General features: G+C 45.5%; 1 protein-coding gene across 3 annotated transcripts in view; it reads right to left on the minus strand.

Moving 5' to 3' along the window:
* Positions 1-18,000, minus strand: part of ncoa1 (nuclear receptor coactivator 1) — a 93,551-nt gene that overhangs the window by 14,404 nt on the left and 61,147 nt on the right. For 2 of the 3 annotated variants that reach the window (XM_041865644.2, XM_041865645.2), the window contains 9 exons: positions 7,397-7,503; positions 6,738-6,915; positions 4,571-4,750; positions 4,144-4,245; positions 3,625-3,765; positions 3,146-3,293; positions 1,842-2,931; positions 352-727; positions 45-212 (listed from right to left, as the gene is read on the minus strand). In XM_041865644.2, the coding sequence (XP_041721578.2) occupies positions 45-212; positions 352-727; positions 1,842-2,931; positions 3,146-3,293; positions 3,625-3,765; positions 4,144-4,245; positions 4,571-4,750; positions 6,738-6,915; positions 7,397-7,503 (2,490 nt within the window). Of the gene's footprint in view, positions 1-44; positions 213-351; positions 728-1,841; positions 2,932-3,145; positions 3,294-3,624; positions 3,766-4,143; positions 4,246-4,570; positions 4,751-6,498; positions 6,607-6,737; positions 6,916-7,396; positions 7,504-18,000 lie in introns of those variants that run through there. The other variant, XM_041865646.2, reaches the window with a different exon arrangement.

An 18,000-nucleotide genomic window follows, 5' to 3' on the forward strand; every position in this document is an offset into this window, starting at 1 on the left:
ATTTGATAGAGGATTGTTTGATATGAGCGTATTCTAGTTCATACCGGTGTTGGAGTTGAATGAGTTCATGAGTCCAGGCTCTGTGAAGGGGCTGCTGCTGTCTTTGGGTGTCTGGAAGGACTCCCTTTGTCCCTGTCCCTGGCTGGGGGTGGTGGGGCTGCAGAAATCAAAGTGTGACTGGTTCTGCAGGCTGGAGGAACCATCAGTAAGCCCTGCACAGACACAAACAGACACATGGTCAGGATCAGTCCTTTCCTGGGTGGCCACGCGGAAAATGAAGATAGGCAGCATACAGTGGGGTGACCCTCTATGGTGACCCTTCACCCTTGACCCCCCTAATCCCTGCTGTACCTTGGCTTGGTGTTCCGGGAGGCTCCCTCTTCACGCTCACGGCTCTGGGAACGTTGGCCTCGCTGGGCTGGAGTAGGGTAGGGGATTGAAGCTGGTTCTGGGGTTGGAGATGGGTAGGGGACTGGAGAGGGGACTGAAGATGGTTCTGAGGCTGGACCTGAGTAGGGGACTGAAGTTGGGGTTGAGGTTGGGAGGGGGACTGAAGCCGAGGCTGTGGAGGTGACTGGAGCCGAGGTTGAGGTTGGGTCTGGTGGCTATGGGACGACAGGGCCAGGGGGCCACCCTTCTCCTCGCTGCCCTGCTTGGCCCCAGCGGGGCCCCTGAGGGTGGGCAGCAGCTGGCTGAGAGGGTCCAGGTCAGCAGGTCCACTGGGAAACTAAGAGAGAGAGGGAGCGGGGCAAAGAATGAAAGGAAGGGACGGAGAGGGGGGGAAAGACAGGGAGAGAAAGCAAAGGTCAAAGAACTTCAATTGCTGCTGCTGGAAGCTCTGTGCTGGGGAGAGTCAAAGTCCAAGAGGGGCCACAAATGAACACAACTAGCTCCTGATTTAAGAGGGCAGTGAGGGAGTGTTACTATGCGCGAGTGGTGGAAAAAGTACCAAATTGTCATACTTGAGTAAAAGTAAAGATACCTTAATAGAAAATGACTCAAATAAAAGTGAAAGTCACCCAGTAAAACCCTACTTGAGTAAAAGTCTAAAAGTATTTGGTTTTAAATATACTTAAGTATCAAAAGTAGATGGAATTGATAAATTATACTTAAAGTATCAAAAGTACAAGTATAAATCATTTAAAATTCCTTATATTAAGCAGACCAGACGGCACCATTTTCTTGTTTTGTTTAATTTACAGCTAGCCGAGGGGCATGCTCCAACACTCAGACATCATTTACAAACGAAGCATGTGTTTAGTGAGTCCGCCAGATCAGAGGCAGTAGGGATGACAAGGATGTTCTCTTGATAAGTGTATGAATTAGACCATTTTCCTGTCCTGCTAAGCATTCAAAATGTAATGAGTACTTTTGGGTGTCAGGGAAAACGTAGTGAAGTAAAAGTAAAAGTTGTCAAAACTATAAATAGTAAAGTAAAGTACAGATACCCAAAAAAACTATTTAAGTAGTACTTTCAAGTATTTTTACTTAAGTACTTCACACCACTGCTATGCGCTCAACGTAAATAGAACAAATACAGCAGCGAATCACATGCTCCCTTTAGAAGGGAGCAGCAGCATGCACTCAGGCAGCCAGCCAGCAAGGCACTCTCACGTTCCTGGCACTGTGACGACCACAACAACAGGGATATCCAGAGCTACATTTTCCTGGAAGTCCCTAATTCTAACCCCTGGCCCCAACCCTAAAACCTAACCCTATTCCTAACCTTAACCCCAAACTTAAACTGTCTGAGAGTTCTGCACGTCTGGGACGTGATCTTGCCGACTATGGATACTACTGGCACTGTGTGTGAGGAGGAGGAGCAGGGTTGCAGACAGTACCGGGTCTCTGGACAGCCTGCTGTCTGCAGGGCTGGGTTTGGTCTTGGGGCTGGCACAGGCTGCAGCACAGGGCGTGGTATCCCCGCTAGCCCTCTTCTCAGTCTTGACCCGGACCGTCTGCAGGCTGAGAGCGGCCGGAGGGGGCAGGTCTCTCAGGTCCTTCTCATCCGTGTCCAGGAGGAAGCGCAGCAGCTGGTGGTCCTGGGGGGTGATGGGGGGTCCGTTGGGGTTGGCGGTGGCAGGGCTGGCAGGAGGCTCCTTCTTGATCTCAGACTCCTTGCCATTGCCGCCCTCGGCTGGGCTGCTGTCCTGCAGGAGGCGGTGAAGGATCTTGTGGCGCTCCGTCAGCGTGCTGTGGGAGGCCGGGCACTGAGGGGTGGAGGTGGGTGTGTTGGGGTGGGGAGCAGTGTTGTTGGGGTCCCCAGGCGGCCCCACTCTGCTATTGTCCAGGAGCTGGTTGAGTTTGGGGTTACCCCCCAGGTACTCTCCTCCCCCACTTCCTCCTCTTCCTTCAGGGGGCTTGGCAGGGGGAGGGCGCGTTGGGGAGTTGGTGGGGGTGCTGGCCTTCCTCTGAGGTAGAGGGGAAGGCAGGGAGAAACCTAAGGGGGTCCCTGCTCCACCGTCCCCACCAGAGTGCTGCCTGCTGAGGATTCCACCGCCCCCGCCACCACCACCTCCTAGGGCCCCTGCCGGAGTGTTCAGGCCAGGGGTGGAAGGGGAGAAGGGGTTCCCTGGGACGCGCGGGCTGCCGCCCAGCCCCGGACTGCCCCTGGGGGGCTTGGGCGACATGAATGAGGTAGGGATGGCTGTGAGGGGGCTGCCCAGGGGTGAGGGGCTGTTGACCTGCTGAGGACACAACCGGTTGGGCGTCAGGTACCCTGCTGACTGGTTGGTGGGTGTGGTGGGGGCGGTGGTGCCGGAGCTGTTTCCATTGTTGAGATGGAGGCTCGAGGTGGGGCCTGGGGCTTGGCTGGCCTCAATGCCCGGGGTGAGGGCAGGGGAGCGGGAGGGCTGGGAGGAAGCAGGGCTCCCATGGGTCAGTAGAAGGCTGGAGTTAGTGTTTTCCTGAGAGCTAGCAGTGTTGTGTTCCCTACAAGAGAAGGAAGACAAGAGCACAACATCAGCTGGGTTAGAGAAATATTCTGGAAAAAGTATTGTTTGTTTACATCATTGGCACAAAAACACATTCCTATCAATTCCTACCCTTGAAAACGTTGATTGGCAATAAAGTCATAAATTCTACTTGTTCCACATGACTTGCCAGTGTGTGTGTTCATGCGTGCGTGCACGGTTGGGTGTGTTACCTGTCAATAGTGTGAATGCCCATGATGAAGGGCTGAACGTCGGATTTGGGGGGGCAGCAGAACTTGCAGCGGGTCTGAGCACTGAGGGGGGTCCCATCGCTCAGGTTGAACTGGTAAAGAGGACTGATAGCCGTGCCATGGGTCATCACTGTCAACACACACATGCACAAACAAGAATTGGCCTACTTATCATTGTGGCACACATTTAAGGAGAAAAAATATATATGTCTTTGCAATGGCACCACACTGTACTTTGTTGTTACAGTTTCATTATTGAGAAAAGTGCAGAAAGTTTATCTTTCCCCTCTCCTTTCCTCTCCCCCCTACTCTTCCTACCCCCCTACTCTTCCTCTCCCCCTACTCTTCCTCTCCCCCCTACTCTTCCTCTCCCCCCTACTCTTCCTACCCCCCTACTCTTCCTCTCCCCCCTACTCTTCCTCATCCTCCCATTCTTCCCCCCCTCCTCCCCTTCTCCTCACCCTCGTGGAGCAGCTTCTTGGCGTGGGAGGGTTCTTTGCCCTGCGGCTGGAAGAATGCGTAGATGCACTTCCTGACCAGGTCCTCCCAGCCTGGTCGCCCCGTCGCCCGCAGAGCACTCGTCTCTATGGAGATGATTTTCCCTGGAGATACACAGACGCACAGAAACAAACAAACACATCAGTATCCAGAGATACTGAGGCTCGGTGATAAAACCCAGATGGGGGTACATTATTAGGTCAGAGTTAGAGTTCCACAATGATACAAAATACCATTTAAATGGAGTTTTGAGACACTCAGATGTAAATGGCAGTAGTAGTGAGAGCTGAAACCCTGTCCTTGCCTTTCCTCTTTAGGTATCTTTACCAACAAGCCTGTTTATTGTGCAACACTCTAGTTAGTCCATCTTCTGGCACAAAAAGAAAGCTCTCTAATCCACACATTGGAGTGTGTGTGTGTATGGAGTGTCTGTGTGCCAACAGCAGTTGAGAGGTAAAAGGTGAGAGGTCAGGGGTTAATACCTGTGGGGTCCTGTTTGGTGATGAAGGACTCAGTGCTGATAGCGGGGAGCTGCTGGGGTCGGGGCATCCGGCAGGCTATGCAGATCAGGCAGCTCTGCAGGTCTGGGCACAACACCAATCAAAGGTCAGGAGAGGTCAGAGTTAAGACTCTGACAGGTGTGTGTGTGTTGTGTGACTGTGAGTGTGTGTTTGCTGTAATACGCAGGGCGTCACCGTGTCTAACTCTATCCCTCCAATATGGCTCAGGGCTAGCTAGGAGGACAAGGTAAAGACCAGCATTCTCATGTTGATGCTGCACCTTCTTCAATGTGTATGGCAAGTGTGTGTATGTAAACGTCTGTGTGCATAAGTGGCATGTATCTGTGTATGTAGGCTGTGTGTGTGTATGTATACATATGTGTATGTGTGTGTGTGTGTGTGTGCTCACCATCTCCCTCATCTTGCATGGCTTTGGGCTGGGAGACAGTGAAACACTGCATGATGTCGTACTGCTGGCGTGCCTCCTGGTTCTCTGAGTCCACCTCGTCAGGAGGCCTCTTCAGCATCCGGCAGTTAAACGTGTGACTGTTCCTCCGGCCCTGCTCCTGGGGCCAAGGCACCCCATTGACTGTACACACACACACACACACACCCACCCACCAGTAATGGTATAGACACACACACAAATCATTAGGAACGGGGACACACACCATCACACATAAGACAGGTAAACCAATGTGTGTGTGATGTAATAATAATGGCTTGAAAAGAGACAGGGATGATATATATGGGGTAGAGAGAGATACAAAATATATACAATACAGACAAAGAGAGGAGGGGGGAGAGAAAAAGCGAGACAGAGAACAGTAGTGAGTGACCACGTTTACATGTGCACAGTATTCCAGATAGGAGCTCATCTCCTGCTTAAGGTCTTATTGGGGATAAGCGGTTTACACGCACCTTTGATATCACACTCATGAGTATCCCTCTAACCATGAATAAACAGAATATTCCTCATTTAAATTTGTTTGGGTTAAATGGAAGTCACTGAAATCTGGACACTGACTGTAGGCCTATAACCTCTCACATGTAGCGTAATATAATATTAACTCCTGCAGAATTATGCATTTCTTGCAGTGAAATTATACAATATATAATTTTGTCTCAGGAACAGGAGTGGAGAAATATGATTTCGTTTTTTCAGCATCTCTTGAGAAAATGCGAATGTGCGTGTAATGTGTTATCTTTGACACTGTTATGCAAGCAGACAGTATTTTAACCACATAAAATATGCAACCAAGAACAACTGAAGTCTTATCAGAAACGTGTTTCGTCGTTTTCTCAGCTTTTCATTTCCTTAAAACTGGTCAAACTGATGACATTTGCACAGGACCAATCTTTCCACTGTTTTGGAGTTATTGCGTTTTCTTCCCGGTCCCTAAACAAAACAGACAACTTTACTGGTGTTAACTAGATTACTAATGCATTCATCTATCAATGTAAGACATTATTCTGGTGAGCACTACTTTATTTAGTCTTCTGGGGCAACAAGTTATGACAGAAGAGAAGCTGCATGTATCTAACTATAGTTGACAAATAAATGGCCTACCAAATGTCGGAAAGTATAAGCAGAAACTAAATTAATTATAGTAGGCTAAATTATTATGGAATTATTATGGTGGATTGAACTTTTTTATTTGTTTGACAATCAGATGAAAACACCATCACACAACACCCATGATATGCAAAACTCAGCCTGCGCAGACCACAAAAACAACAGTAAACAGGATACGTTTTTACATGCCACAGTATCCCGTCTTAGATCAGCACATCCCAGGCATCTTATCCGGGTTTCTCATAACTGGGGTATTGTAAACCGGATATGATGTTTATATGCGGCAGGTAGCTTAGTGGTTAAGAGCGTTGTGCCAGTAACCGAAAGGTCGCTGGTTCTAATCCCCGAGCCGACTAGGTGAAAAATCTGTCAATGTGCCCTTGAGCAAGGCACTTAACCCTAATTGCTCCTGTAAGTCGCTCTGGATAAGAGCGTCTGCTAAAATGATTAAAAACTCAAAAACAGAATACTTAAGTATCCCGAATAATAACGGGATATTGGTGTGCATGTAAACGTGGTCACTATGTAGTGACAGTTTAAGCTGAAGACAGGCAGGTAGAGAGTAGCTAGTTGACCTGTCTATCTCTGCTGACCTTAACCCATCCTGTCTGGCCTGGCCTATATTACTAGGGGGAATTACTAGGGGCTTCATGGGACACAGACCCTTATATCTCCTGGTTACTATGCTCTTATAGCTGTCACATGATCTGGCTGCCTCATACTGCATGATACTGTACCTACAGCAGAGATTCCTCTCTTACCTCCTCTCCATCCTCTTCGGCTTTCTCTATTACCCGTCTTTCCTCATCTCCCCTCTATCATGTTCTTCTTCATCTCTTTTCCTTCCTCATCTCCTTTCTCTTGTCCTTGTCCTTCCTCTTCTCTTCCTTTCTCCTTCTCCTCTGTCTGATCCCTCCCCCCTCTCTCTTGCCCTCCTCTCCTTCCTTCACCATCCTCTCCTCTCTCGTCTCATCCCCTCATCCTCTCCTGTCATCCTCACCGAGACTCTTGGGCAGCAAGTTGCGGATGAACTCATTGTGGTCTCCCACGTGGAGGATGCTATACACGCTGGAGGTCATCAGCTCTTCCTGGGCGTAACCTAGGTAACCCGTCACATTCTCTGACACAAACACGATCCGGCCTTCGCGGTTCACCACAAAGAAGAAGCCGTCCAGGGCCTGGCCCGAAACAGAGGGAGGGACAAAAGAGGGGTGAAACGGACACCTCCGGAGGAAGGGGGAATCACAAAGAGAGCAGAGGGACTTCAGCCTTTCTCTACCACTCTCACAGCCCCAGCCTCAGCCAGGGGGAAAGTGTGCCAGGAACTAACGTGGAAAGCATAATGACACTGGGCCTCACTGGGAAACTAAGTCCTGGGAACCATACAGAGTCACTGAATCACTCTGGACAATACAGAGAAAATACTGAAGACAGAGAGATTATAACTAAATTGCAGGTGTAAATCTACTGTGAGCAGATGCACTCTAATTACTATCCATTCATTTACTAATGAGCAACCAAAAATATGATTTTTTTTCATGAAAGAGTACCTGTGCTTAGAAAGCAGCATGACTAAATGATCCAATCAATGCGTAAGTGGGTACTTCCTGTGTCTGTCACTGAAATAAAAATTCCACCAAGCTTTATTGTTTCACTCACCTCGAGCAGCAGCGGCCCCAGAGCCTCTTTCTCCACCATGCCCTGACTACTGGACAAAATGTCACTCCTCTGCACCTTGTCCTCCGGTGATATTAGAGCCGCTTTCTCTGCAGAGGACAAACAAACACAGAGATCTTAAGAAAAGTTCCCACAAAGGGGGACTGAATGTGGGACGATCAGCCATTGCTAGTATGCACTTTTATTCTTCTTTATTTTACTGACATGAAACATTACACAGGCATTATGCAATTACTTAGCAATTCCAATAAATAACTCTTAAGTAGCTTGTTACATAAGTTATTCCCCTCATAATGACTCTGGTATTATTTAATAGAGAATAATGAACAGTGTGGACTTCTGCTGAACTGCGTTCTGACGCCATCAGCCCCGATCAAAGAGTTAGGGGGACTCGACACAGCATACTGTAAATATACTGTACTGTTACTGTACCGCAGCAAAAGCCAACAACTGGAAGTTAGAGGGAAACAGCCTGTTTATTCTTGCATGGACACCAACGGATACTGCTTGGAGGAGGACTTATAATTAAACCATGTACTGTAGATGAATATACCCAATGTCAAAAACTCTTAAAAAGCCATTCAACAATGACCCAAATCTCTTCTTAGACCTGGTGTATTGATCTTACAGTTTCAGTCAAGGTTTGGTGAAAGAAGGCCAAAAGAGAGTGCTGAGGAGATCGGGACCGGCTGAGGAGATAGGGACCGGCTGAGGAGATCGGGACCGGCTGAGGAGATCGGGACCGGACCATCCATCACCTCACTGGGCCCATTGCCAACAACAGCAGACTTGGCCCGGTCTTTGACCCCTGAACCTGTCACAAAGGAGGTCACGGCTGGAGGGATGTCAGCACACAGAACTCACTATACTGACCTGTCCCCACCAAGTAAGCAAACAACCAAGAGCTGGAAGAGAGGCCGGGGAAGAGATGAGAGGAGAGAGAGATACTATAAAGAGAGGAAGGAGAAGGAGAGGAAGAGGAAAAGAGAAACAGAGGTACTTTCCCTTTATCCCCGACCGGTCTCTCCTCTCCAGGGAGAAAAAAAACTGAGGAGTGTATATTTACCAAGCGCAGTCTGGCCAGTGGCCAGGTCTTAAAATAAGGGTGGCGAGTGAGCACATCACCGTGAATCACATGTGGTATTCCAGGAGGCCAAGAAATGAAACCAAAAACAAAACACAACAAAGTCCCGCCGTAATTAGGCTATTGACAAAACAACCAGGGCTGGGTGAGGACTTTACAGCCTGAGACATAAATATCCTGCAGCGGGCCTGCCTGTTGCGACACTTGCTGCACTACTGTACCACTAGATAGCTACTGTACCACTGTTATAACCAGAGCAGGGTTTAACTTCACTAAATAATAAGATGTTCATGAACTGCACATCTTAAGTTTGCAAATGCATCTTTTAAATTTATATTTACAGGGCAATTCCATTTGTTTGGAATTGGTCTGGCTTACAGAGACGTGTGTATTTTTCTCCTGTTGAGGATGTGATTTTCTTCCCCAAAAGACATAGTTAAGTAACACATACAGATGTAAGATCTTAATTTGATCACCCTGTTGAAGGATAACTTTCTTGCATTGCAGGATTTTTTTTTTACTTGTAGTGTATTTGAGGTTTAAAACGGGTAAGTAGCATAAACGTAACCACATGTCACATATAGATTTGCATGAGTATACACGTCAAAAGTCCCAATGCAAAGTAAATTTTTACATAAAACCGATCAGAATTCCGCAGAATGCCGGAAGTCATGTCGGAAAATGTTTTCCAGGGTGTGATGTAATATGTAGGACCTGGCAAGCCAGCCTATTCCTTATAATGTAAACTCCAACAGAAATAACTTCAAATGTATAACTTCAAATTAAACCAAATTGTTTGCACTCATGTCTACTGGTTTCAATTAAATTTTCAGCCAACTTACAAGCAAATACTTTATGAATGTATTGTTATAAATCAACTTGCACGGTTGCTAGCCAACTAGCCCGCTAATGTTTGCCCTACCAGCCTGCTAACGTTACGTTAGCACAGCATGAGTCAAATAATGTTATAAATAAATGTTAGCTACATGCAGTTATCTTAGCCAGCTAACGTTAGCTATTTAGCCAACTAGCTATTAGCCTAGCCAACCACCAAGCCAGAGCCCAACAACTGGAGACCAGCTAGAACACAACTAACAAAACACAACTAAAACATGACCGCAGAGCAAAAGCAAAGCGAGAGCAGAGAATTACAGATTGATGGCTGGGGGCCCATCCGATGAGTTCGCTACCAAAGCGAGGGGGAGGCGGGGGCTTCACCGGGCCAAGGGAGAGTCATAGTGAGGGAAATACAATAGCTATAGCAAGAAAAATCCAGCGAGCACTAAGCGAAGGTGGACAAAGTTACAAAACTCCCGTAGCCTACTTCACAGAGAACATGCCAAAAAGTTGACTAAACAAAAAGGAGAACAGACAAGGTACTACACAATTAGAGCAAGCAGGCATGATTTTCTCTTTCGTTTTGAGCCCATGGCAAGAAGGCACCAGAGCCTGCCATGCTAACGGGTTGCCAGTAGATAACACAGCCACAAATTCTGTGCAGAGCATGAGGATGCTAACATTAGCAAGCTTGAGCTAGCTACCGAGATAGCATATGAACTCGGTAGCACAGAGTAGATTCTCCATATGACGTTGAGTGCATTGTGGGTAGTTTAGAAAATATCTGGAAATAAATGTATAAATATATAATAACCCTAAAACATAACTATGTTTGTAGTTATAAGTATAGACCGTGACTACAACTAAGTTACTAAGTATTTGACCACACTGTGTTGTTACTCTGGTGTGTAAAAACTCATGCTTCCTACCATTTAAAAAGGCTTCTGTATCAACCCCTACAAAAATATCAATTTATTATAATCCACATATTAATTCACATTTCCTGATGCTGCAGGGTTATTTTCCTACTGTATCAAACTGGCTCAAATTAAGATCCTACATCTGTATGGTGTCTTCGGAGAGGCCAGGGTCTGTCCTTGTCTATCTTAGGATCAGATAGGAGAGGGTTGAAAGTGGGAGTGGAGGGACAGAGAGGGGGCAAGAGGTGAAAAAGGGGAGAGTTGCGAGATAGAGAGAGAGAGAGAGGCACAGAGGAGGGGAGTGAAGGCCTAGGGAGAGGAGGAGAGGAGAGGAAGAGAGGAGGAGGGGCGAGCAGAGCAGTGTGTGTTCCTGTTTCTCCCTGTGTAGCAAGCGTAGGGGAAAGGGAAGCTGGGCTTTGCAAGAGGCCCTCTTGCACAAGGTCAAGTGGCAGGGAGCTCAGCCATTGGCTGCTTTCTCACACGCCCAACTCCCTCCCCTCCCCTGCCTGAGCTCGAGAAACAAAAACAGAAGAGAAGGCCTTCGTCCTGAGTGTTACATCGCAGAGGCCACTGGGCCCCTGACAACCTCATGTCATGGCTATGCCAGCTCTAAGTAGGCTTTATGTCACCTGTGCCACACCCTCTACCCTAGCTAGGCTCTTTCCTCATGCTGGGAGCAGAAACAAAACAGGGGATCTCGTTCAAGAACTCCTTGAGCCTTACATAGGAGAAGGAGGAAAACATACACACACACACACTGCAAGCTTGCACACACACCCGGACCTTAATATTTCCCCTCATTTCACTGAGGGTGAAAGAGGAAAAATGGCACCTTCTGCACTGCTTCTGGACAGCCACCACTGCGTGTGCTAATTCTGGTGTAGGCAAGCGAGCGCCACCATTTACTCTTACACTTCTACTCCACTTCGTCTCTCTGCCTGCCTGCTCAAGGCCAACACCAGCCCTCTCGCCGTTGGGCCTCCGGTACTACCCTATCCCAGACAGGAAATCAGGGCTGGAAGGAATATTCTAATTTACACCCAAATTCTGAGTCACCAAGCCTGTTTGTGATGATGGGAATCATGGCCAGGAATAAGCAGATGTTTGAGTGACTAGGCCTGTTAGGTAGCCATCTTAAAGGAAAAATCCACCCAAAAACTCACACGTTACGTTTTTCATCATCATGATGATGTGGAAGTGACACTTTGCTTGTTGAAAGTCCAATATCTTTATAAAAAACTTGACTGCTGCCAAGCAAAACGTTGTGGGAATGTATCAACAGTGGACTAAAGAACAATGGCGTTTTCCTTTAAGGGCTGTGGTGTGTAGAGTATACAATCACCTCCAAAATTATTGGCACCCTTGCAAAAGATGAGCTATATTGCATGCTCAATTTTAGACTAATACAATTGCTCAGAGAAAGAGATTTTGTTTAACAAGTAATACTTTTTTTCTATTGGTACCCCTATTTTCAATAGTTTGTGCACCCTCCCCTTGCAAGGATAACGACACTGAGCCTTTTTCTATAATGTTTTATGAAATTGGAGAACACATTAAGAAGGAAATAAATTCCACAAATTAACTTTTAAGAAGGCACACCAGTTAATTGAAACGCATTCCAGGTGACTACCTCATGAAGCTGGTTGAGAGAATGCCAAGAGTGTGCAAAGCTGTCATCAAGGCAAAGGGTGGCTATTTGAAGAATCTCAAATATAAAATATATTTTGATTTGTTTAACACTTTTTTGGTTACTACATGATTCCATATGTGTTATTTCATAGTTTTGATGTCTTCACTATTATTTTACAATGTAAAAAATAGTAAAAAATAAAGAAAAACCCTTGAATGAGTAGGTGTGTCCAAACTTTTGACTGGTACTGTATATACAGTGGGGAGAACAAGTATTTGATACACTGCCGATTTTGCAGGTTTTCCTACTTACAAAGCATGTAGAGGTCTGTAATTTTTTATCATAGGTACACTTCAACTGTGAGAGACGGAATCTAAAACAAAAATCCAGAAAATCACATTGTTTGATTTTTAAGTAATTAATTTGCATTTTATTGCATGACATAAGTATTTGATACATCAGAAAAGAAGAACTTAATATTTGGTACAGAAACCTTTGTTTGCAATTACAGAGATCATACGTTTCCTGTAGGTCTTGACCAGGTTTGCACACACTGCAGCAGGGATTTTGGCCCACTCCTCCATACAGACCTTCTCCAGATCCTTCAGGTTTCGGGGCTGTCGCTGGGCAATACGGACTTTCAGCTCCCTCCAAAGATTTTCTATTGGGTTCAGGTCTGGAGACTGGCTAGGCCACTCCAGGACCTTGAGATGCTTCTTACGGAGCCACTCCTTAGTTGCCCTGGCTGTGTGTTTCGGGTCGTTGTCATGCTGGAAGACCCAGCCACGACCCATCTTCAATGCTCTTACTGAGGGAAGGAGGTTGTTGGCCAAGCTCTCGCCATACATGGCCCCATCCATCCTCCCCTCAATACGATGCAGTCGTCCTGTCCCCTTTGCAGAAAAGCATCCCCAAAGAATGATGTTTCCACCTCCATGCTTCACGGTTGGGATGGTGTTCTTGGGGATGTACTCATCCTTCTTCTTCCTCCAAACACCGCGAGTGGAGTTTAGACCAAAAAGCTCTATTTTTGTCTCATCAGACCACATGACCTTCTCCCATTCCTCCTCTGGATCATCCAGATGGTCATTGGCAAACTTCAGACGGGCCTGGACATGCGCTGGCTTGAGCAGGGGGACCTTGCGTGCGCTGCAGGATTTTAATCCATGACGGCGTAGTGTGTTACTAATGGTTTTCTTTGAGACTGTGGTCCCAGCTCTCTTCAGGTCATTGACCAGGTCCTGCCGTGTAGTTCTGGGCTGATCCCTCACCTTCCTCATGATCATTGATGCCGCACGAGGTGAGATCTTGCATGGAGCCCTAGACCGAGGGTGATTGACCGTCATCTTGAACTTCTTCCATTTTCTAATAATTGCGCCAACAGTTGTTGCCTTCTCACCAAGCTGCTTGCCTATTGTCCTGTAGCCCATCCCAGCCTTGTGCAGGTCTACAATTGTCTCCCTGATGTCCTTACACAGCTATCTGGTCTTGGCCATTGTGGAGAGGTTAGAGTCTGTTTGATTGAGTGTGTGGACAGGTGTCTTTTATACAGGTAACGAGTTCAAACAGGTGCAGTTAATACAGGTAATGAGTGGAGAACAGGAGGGCTTCTTAAAGAAAAACTAACAGGTCTGTGAGAGCCGTAATTCTTACTGGTTGGTAGGTGATCAAGTACTTATGTCATGCAATAAAATGCAAATTAATTACTTAAAAATCATACAATGTGATTTTCTGGATTTTTGGAAACATACAAGATCCCTTATTTTCTGCGTTTATCCCAAAAACCCTACCAAAACCCAATTAATTTCTCCATAGGCTTTGCCCAACAAGCCATGGCGGAGTTAGCCTCCGTTAGTGGCTAGAAAAAGACCCCATTACTATTACTCTCTATAGTGGGAAGTGGTATATTTTGTACCTATTGCCTGATTTATGAAGGTCAACAAACAATTGTCTCTTTTCGTTTGAGAGTTCTTTACCTTTCCCCATGGTGATGGATTACAAATGGATTTTACGTGGTCAGAGCCTTAATGTTGATTTACCTCATTTTTATACCCCAGTGAAACAGGAAGACTGGAAGGCCACAATACAGTTCCTTAAGAAAGTAGAATGTTAACACAGATTTTATTTAGTTTTATTTATAAGAATCTTTAGGAGTGCCAATAATTTGTCTTTTTTTTTAGAGAAAAAATGATAATTTGTTAAACAAAATCTATTTCCCTGAACAATTATATTAGTATAAAATAATATAATTTCCCTTTTTTTTTATCATACAATATAGCTCAGTATTTGTATTATTCATTTATACAGTCACTTTTGCTCATCTTTATCAACGGTGCCAATCGTTTTGAAGGTGACTATATTCATTGCAGTGCTGCCTATAAATGCCTGCTGGTTGTGTGTGTCCATTCTAACAGGATGTTTGATGGAATCTCTGACCAGGGGGAAAACAAGGAAAATACATACTGAACCATGTAGTCCCTTAGACACAGATCTTAGATAAGATTAAACCAATCCAAATCCTAACCTTAAACATCAGAGTGAAAAAGACTAATCTGAACATAGATCAGTGTCTAGGGGGACAACGTCATCATCCTAATCCAATTGCTTTAGTTTCCATTCAGGCTATGATGGTGGAAATTAACATGTTCCTTATTGCAATGGTGTAGTCCCAACATAATGATTGCCATGCTCAGAGTGGTCTCAAGTGATATAAACATTAAGGCTCTTACCTAAATCGTACTGGGTTTTTCGCAACAGAGCGATTTAAAGGCTTGTAAATTAATCTCCTGCATCACTTAGGTCTAGCCCACCATTTCAAAGTCTATAGGTTCCCATTCCTAGTAGCGACATACAGCTACATTAATACTACATTGGTTTTGATTTAAGAACTAATTAACCCCCAAACACATAAAGCTGATCACAAGATGGCTTGGGACAACTAGAAGAATATTACACCCTTCAGGTTGTAATCTAATGGTTAACCCTAAAACAACACTGGGTAGGGGTCAAGAGCTGAAGGAAAGCTGCCTTGTGAGAAGCTCTGTTAAACGGTTTGGGTGAGAGGCCATGTCCAACCAGTGTGACCGCCCTTCTGCAGAGCCCTGAGGTCAAGTTCAAAGTCGAAAATCGATTCAGGGCTCTGGTTAGGCCTAGAAACGAGCCGATTGTAGTACCCCTCAGTGGCTTGGGCCCTGGGGAAGTAGACTGAGGTCTGGTGGTGATATGGGGGCCTTTAGCTCTGTTCACACACAACCACACACACACACACACACACTGACAGAGAGAGAGAGAAGAGAATTGACAGCTCAATCTCTGTTACCAACTATCCTGTTGGCCAAATATTCTAATGATGTTAACCCTAATCCTGATTTAGCTATCTAATATAGTCAGCCAAATCAATAATGATCCTCATCATCATAATCCCCCACAACATGGTGGAACTAATCTGGTCATTCATCCCTCTGTTAGTACCACAGTATGCTTCATGCCAACGTACAACATACATTATTCATACTGGCTTGATGAATAACTCATCACATCAAAAAATATTCCTCTCTCCATCAGAGAGGAATGGACCCTGCCTGGATGGATATGCTCGCTGACCCTATGGATGGATGGCTTCTTCCATAGGCAGGGTGTGTGTGTGTGTTTGAAGATGTGTGTGTGTAGGGCAGTCCAGCCCCAGAAGTGACTATTCTTAACAACTGTATGCAAGAATTTGCTATGTGTTGTCTTAGGAATTCAACATTCTCTGTGTTGGTCTTTTTTTTTATTTATTTTTTTTGGGGGGGGTAGATCAGCTTTAATATTGCAGATAGATTGTAACTTCCATTACTGTAATTGTCTGCTTCACTTCCAATCCCCCATTTGTTTTTTTTTTGTTTTTTTTTCTAGCATATATATACATACAGTGAGGGAAAAAAGTATTTGATCCCCTGCTGATTTTGTACGTTTGCCCACTGACAAAGAAATGATCAGTCTATAATTTTAATGGTAGGTTTACTTGAACAGTGAGAGACAGAATAACAACAAAAAAATCCAGAAAAACGCATGTAAAAAATGTTATAAATTGATTTGCATTTTAATGAGGGAAATAAGTATTTGACCCCCTCTCAATTAGAAAGATTTCTGGCTCCCAGGTGTCTTTTATACAGGTAACGAGTTGAGATTAGGAGCACACTCTTAAAGGGAGTGCTCCTAATCTCAGTTTGTTACCTGTATAAAAGACACCTGTCCACAGAAGCAATCAATCAATCAGATTCAAAACTCTCCACCATGGCCAAGACCAAAGAGCTCTCCAAGGATGTCAGCGACAAGATTGTAGACCTACACAAGGCTGGAATGGGCTACAAGACCATCGGCAAGCAGCTTGGTGAGAAGGTGACAACAGTCGGTGCGATTATTCGCAAATGGAAGAAACACAAAAGTACTGTCAATCTCCCTCGGCCTGGGGCTCCATGCAAGATCTCACCTCGTGGAGTTGCAATGATCATGAGAACGGTGAGGAATCAGCCCAGAACTACACGGGAGGATCTTGTCAATGATCTCAAGGCAGCTGGGAACATAGTCACCAAGAAAACAATTGGTAACACACTACGCCGTGAAGGACTGAAATCCTGCAGCGCCCGCAAGGTCCCCCTGCTCAAGAAAGCACATATACAGGCCTGTCTGAAGTTTGCCAATGAACATCTGAATGATTCAGAGGAGAACTGGGTGAAAGTGTTGTGGTCAGATGAGACCAAAATCGAGCTCTTTGGCATCAACTCAACTCGCCGTGTTTGGAGGAGGAGGAATGCTGCCTATGACCCCAAGAACACCATCCCCACCGTCAAACATGGAGGTGGAAACATTATGCTTTGGGGGTGTTTTTCTGCTAAGGGGACAGGACAACTTCACCGAATCAAGGGGACGATGGATGGGGCAAATTTTGGGTGAGAACCTCCTTCCCTCAGCCAGGGCATTGAAAATGGGTCGTGGATGGGTATTCCAGCATGACAATGACCCAAAACACACGGCCAAGGCAACAAAGGAGTGGCTCAAGAAGAAGCACATTAAGGTCCTGGAGTGGCCTAGCCAGTCTCCAGACCTTAATCCCATAGAAAATATGTGGAGGGAGCTGAAGGTTCGAGTTGCCAAATGTCAGCCTCGAAACCTTAATGACTTGGAGAAGATCTGCAAAGAGGAGTGGGACAAAATCCCTCCTGAGATGTGTGCAAACCTGGTGGCCAACTACAAGAAACATCTGACCTCTGTGATTGCCAACAAGGGTTTTGCCACCAAGTACTAAGTCATGTTTTGCAGAGGGGTCAAATACTTATTTCCCTCATTAAAATGCAAATCAATTTATAACATTTTTGACATGCGTTTTTCTGGATTTTTTTGTTGTTATTCTGTCTCTCACTGTTCAAATAAACCTACCATTAAAATGATAGACTGATCATGTCTTTGTCAGTGGGCAAACGTACAAAATCAGCAGGGGATCAAATACTTTTTTCCCTCACTATATATACATATACAGTGGGGGAAAAAAGTATTTAGTCAGCCACCAATTGTGCAAGTTCTCCCACTTAAAAAGATGAGAGAGGCCTGTAATTTTCATCATAGGTACACGTCAACTATGACAGACAAAATGAGATTTTTTTTTCCAGAAAATCACATTGTAGGATTTTTAATGAATTTATTTGCAAATTATGGTGGAAAATAAGTATTTGGTCACCTACAAACAAGCAAAATTTCTGCCTCTCACAGACCTGTAACTTCTTCTTTAAGAGGCTCCTCTGTCCTCCACTCGCAAGGGCATTGAAGATGAAACGTGGCTGGGTCTTTCAGCATGACAATGATCCCAAACACACCGCCCGGGCAACGAAGGAGTGGCTTCATAAGAAGCATTTCAAGGTCCTGGAGTGGCCTAGCCAGTCTCCAGATCTCAACCCCATAGAAAATCTTTGGAGGGAGTTGAAAGTCCGTGTTGCCCAGCGACAGCCCCAAAATATCACTGCTCTAGAGGAGATCTGCATGGAGGAATGGGCCAAAATACCAGCAACAGTGTGTGAAAACCTTGTGAAGACTTACAGAAAACATTTGACCTGTGTCATTGCCAACAAAGGGTATATAA

This window comes from Coregonus clupeaformis, chromosome 36 (assembly GCF_020615455.1).
Source record: "Coregonus clupeaformis isolate EN_2021a chromosome 36, ASM2061545v1, whole genome shotgun sequence".
Taxonomy (NCBI): domain Eukaryota; kingdom Metazoa; phylum Chordata; class Actinopteri; order Salmoniformes; family Salmonidae; genus Coregonus; species Coregonus clupeaformis.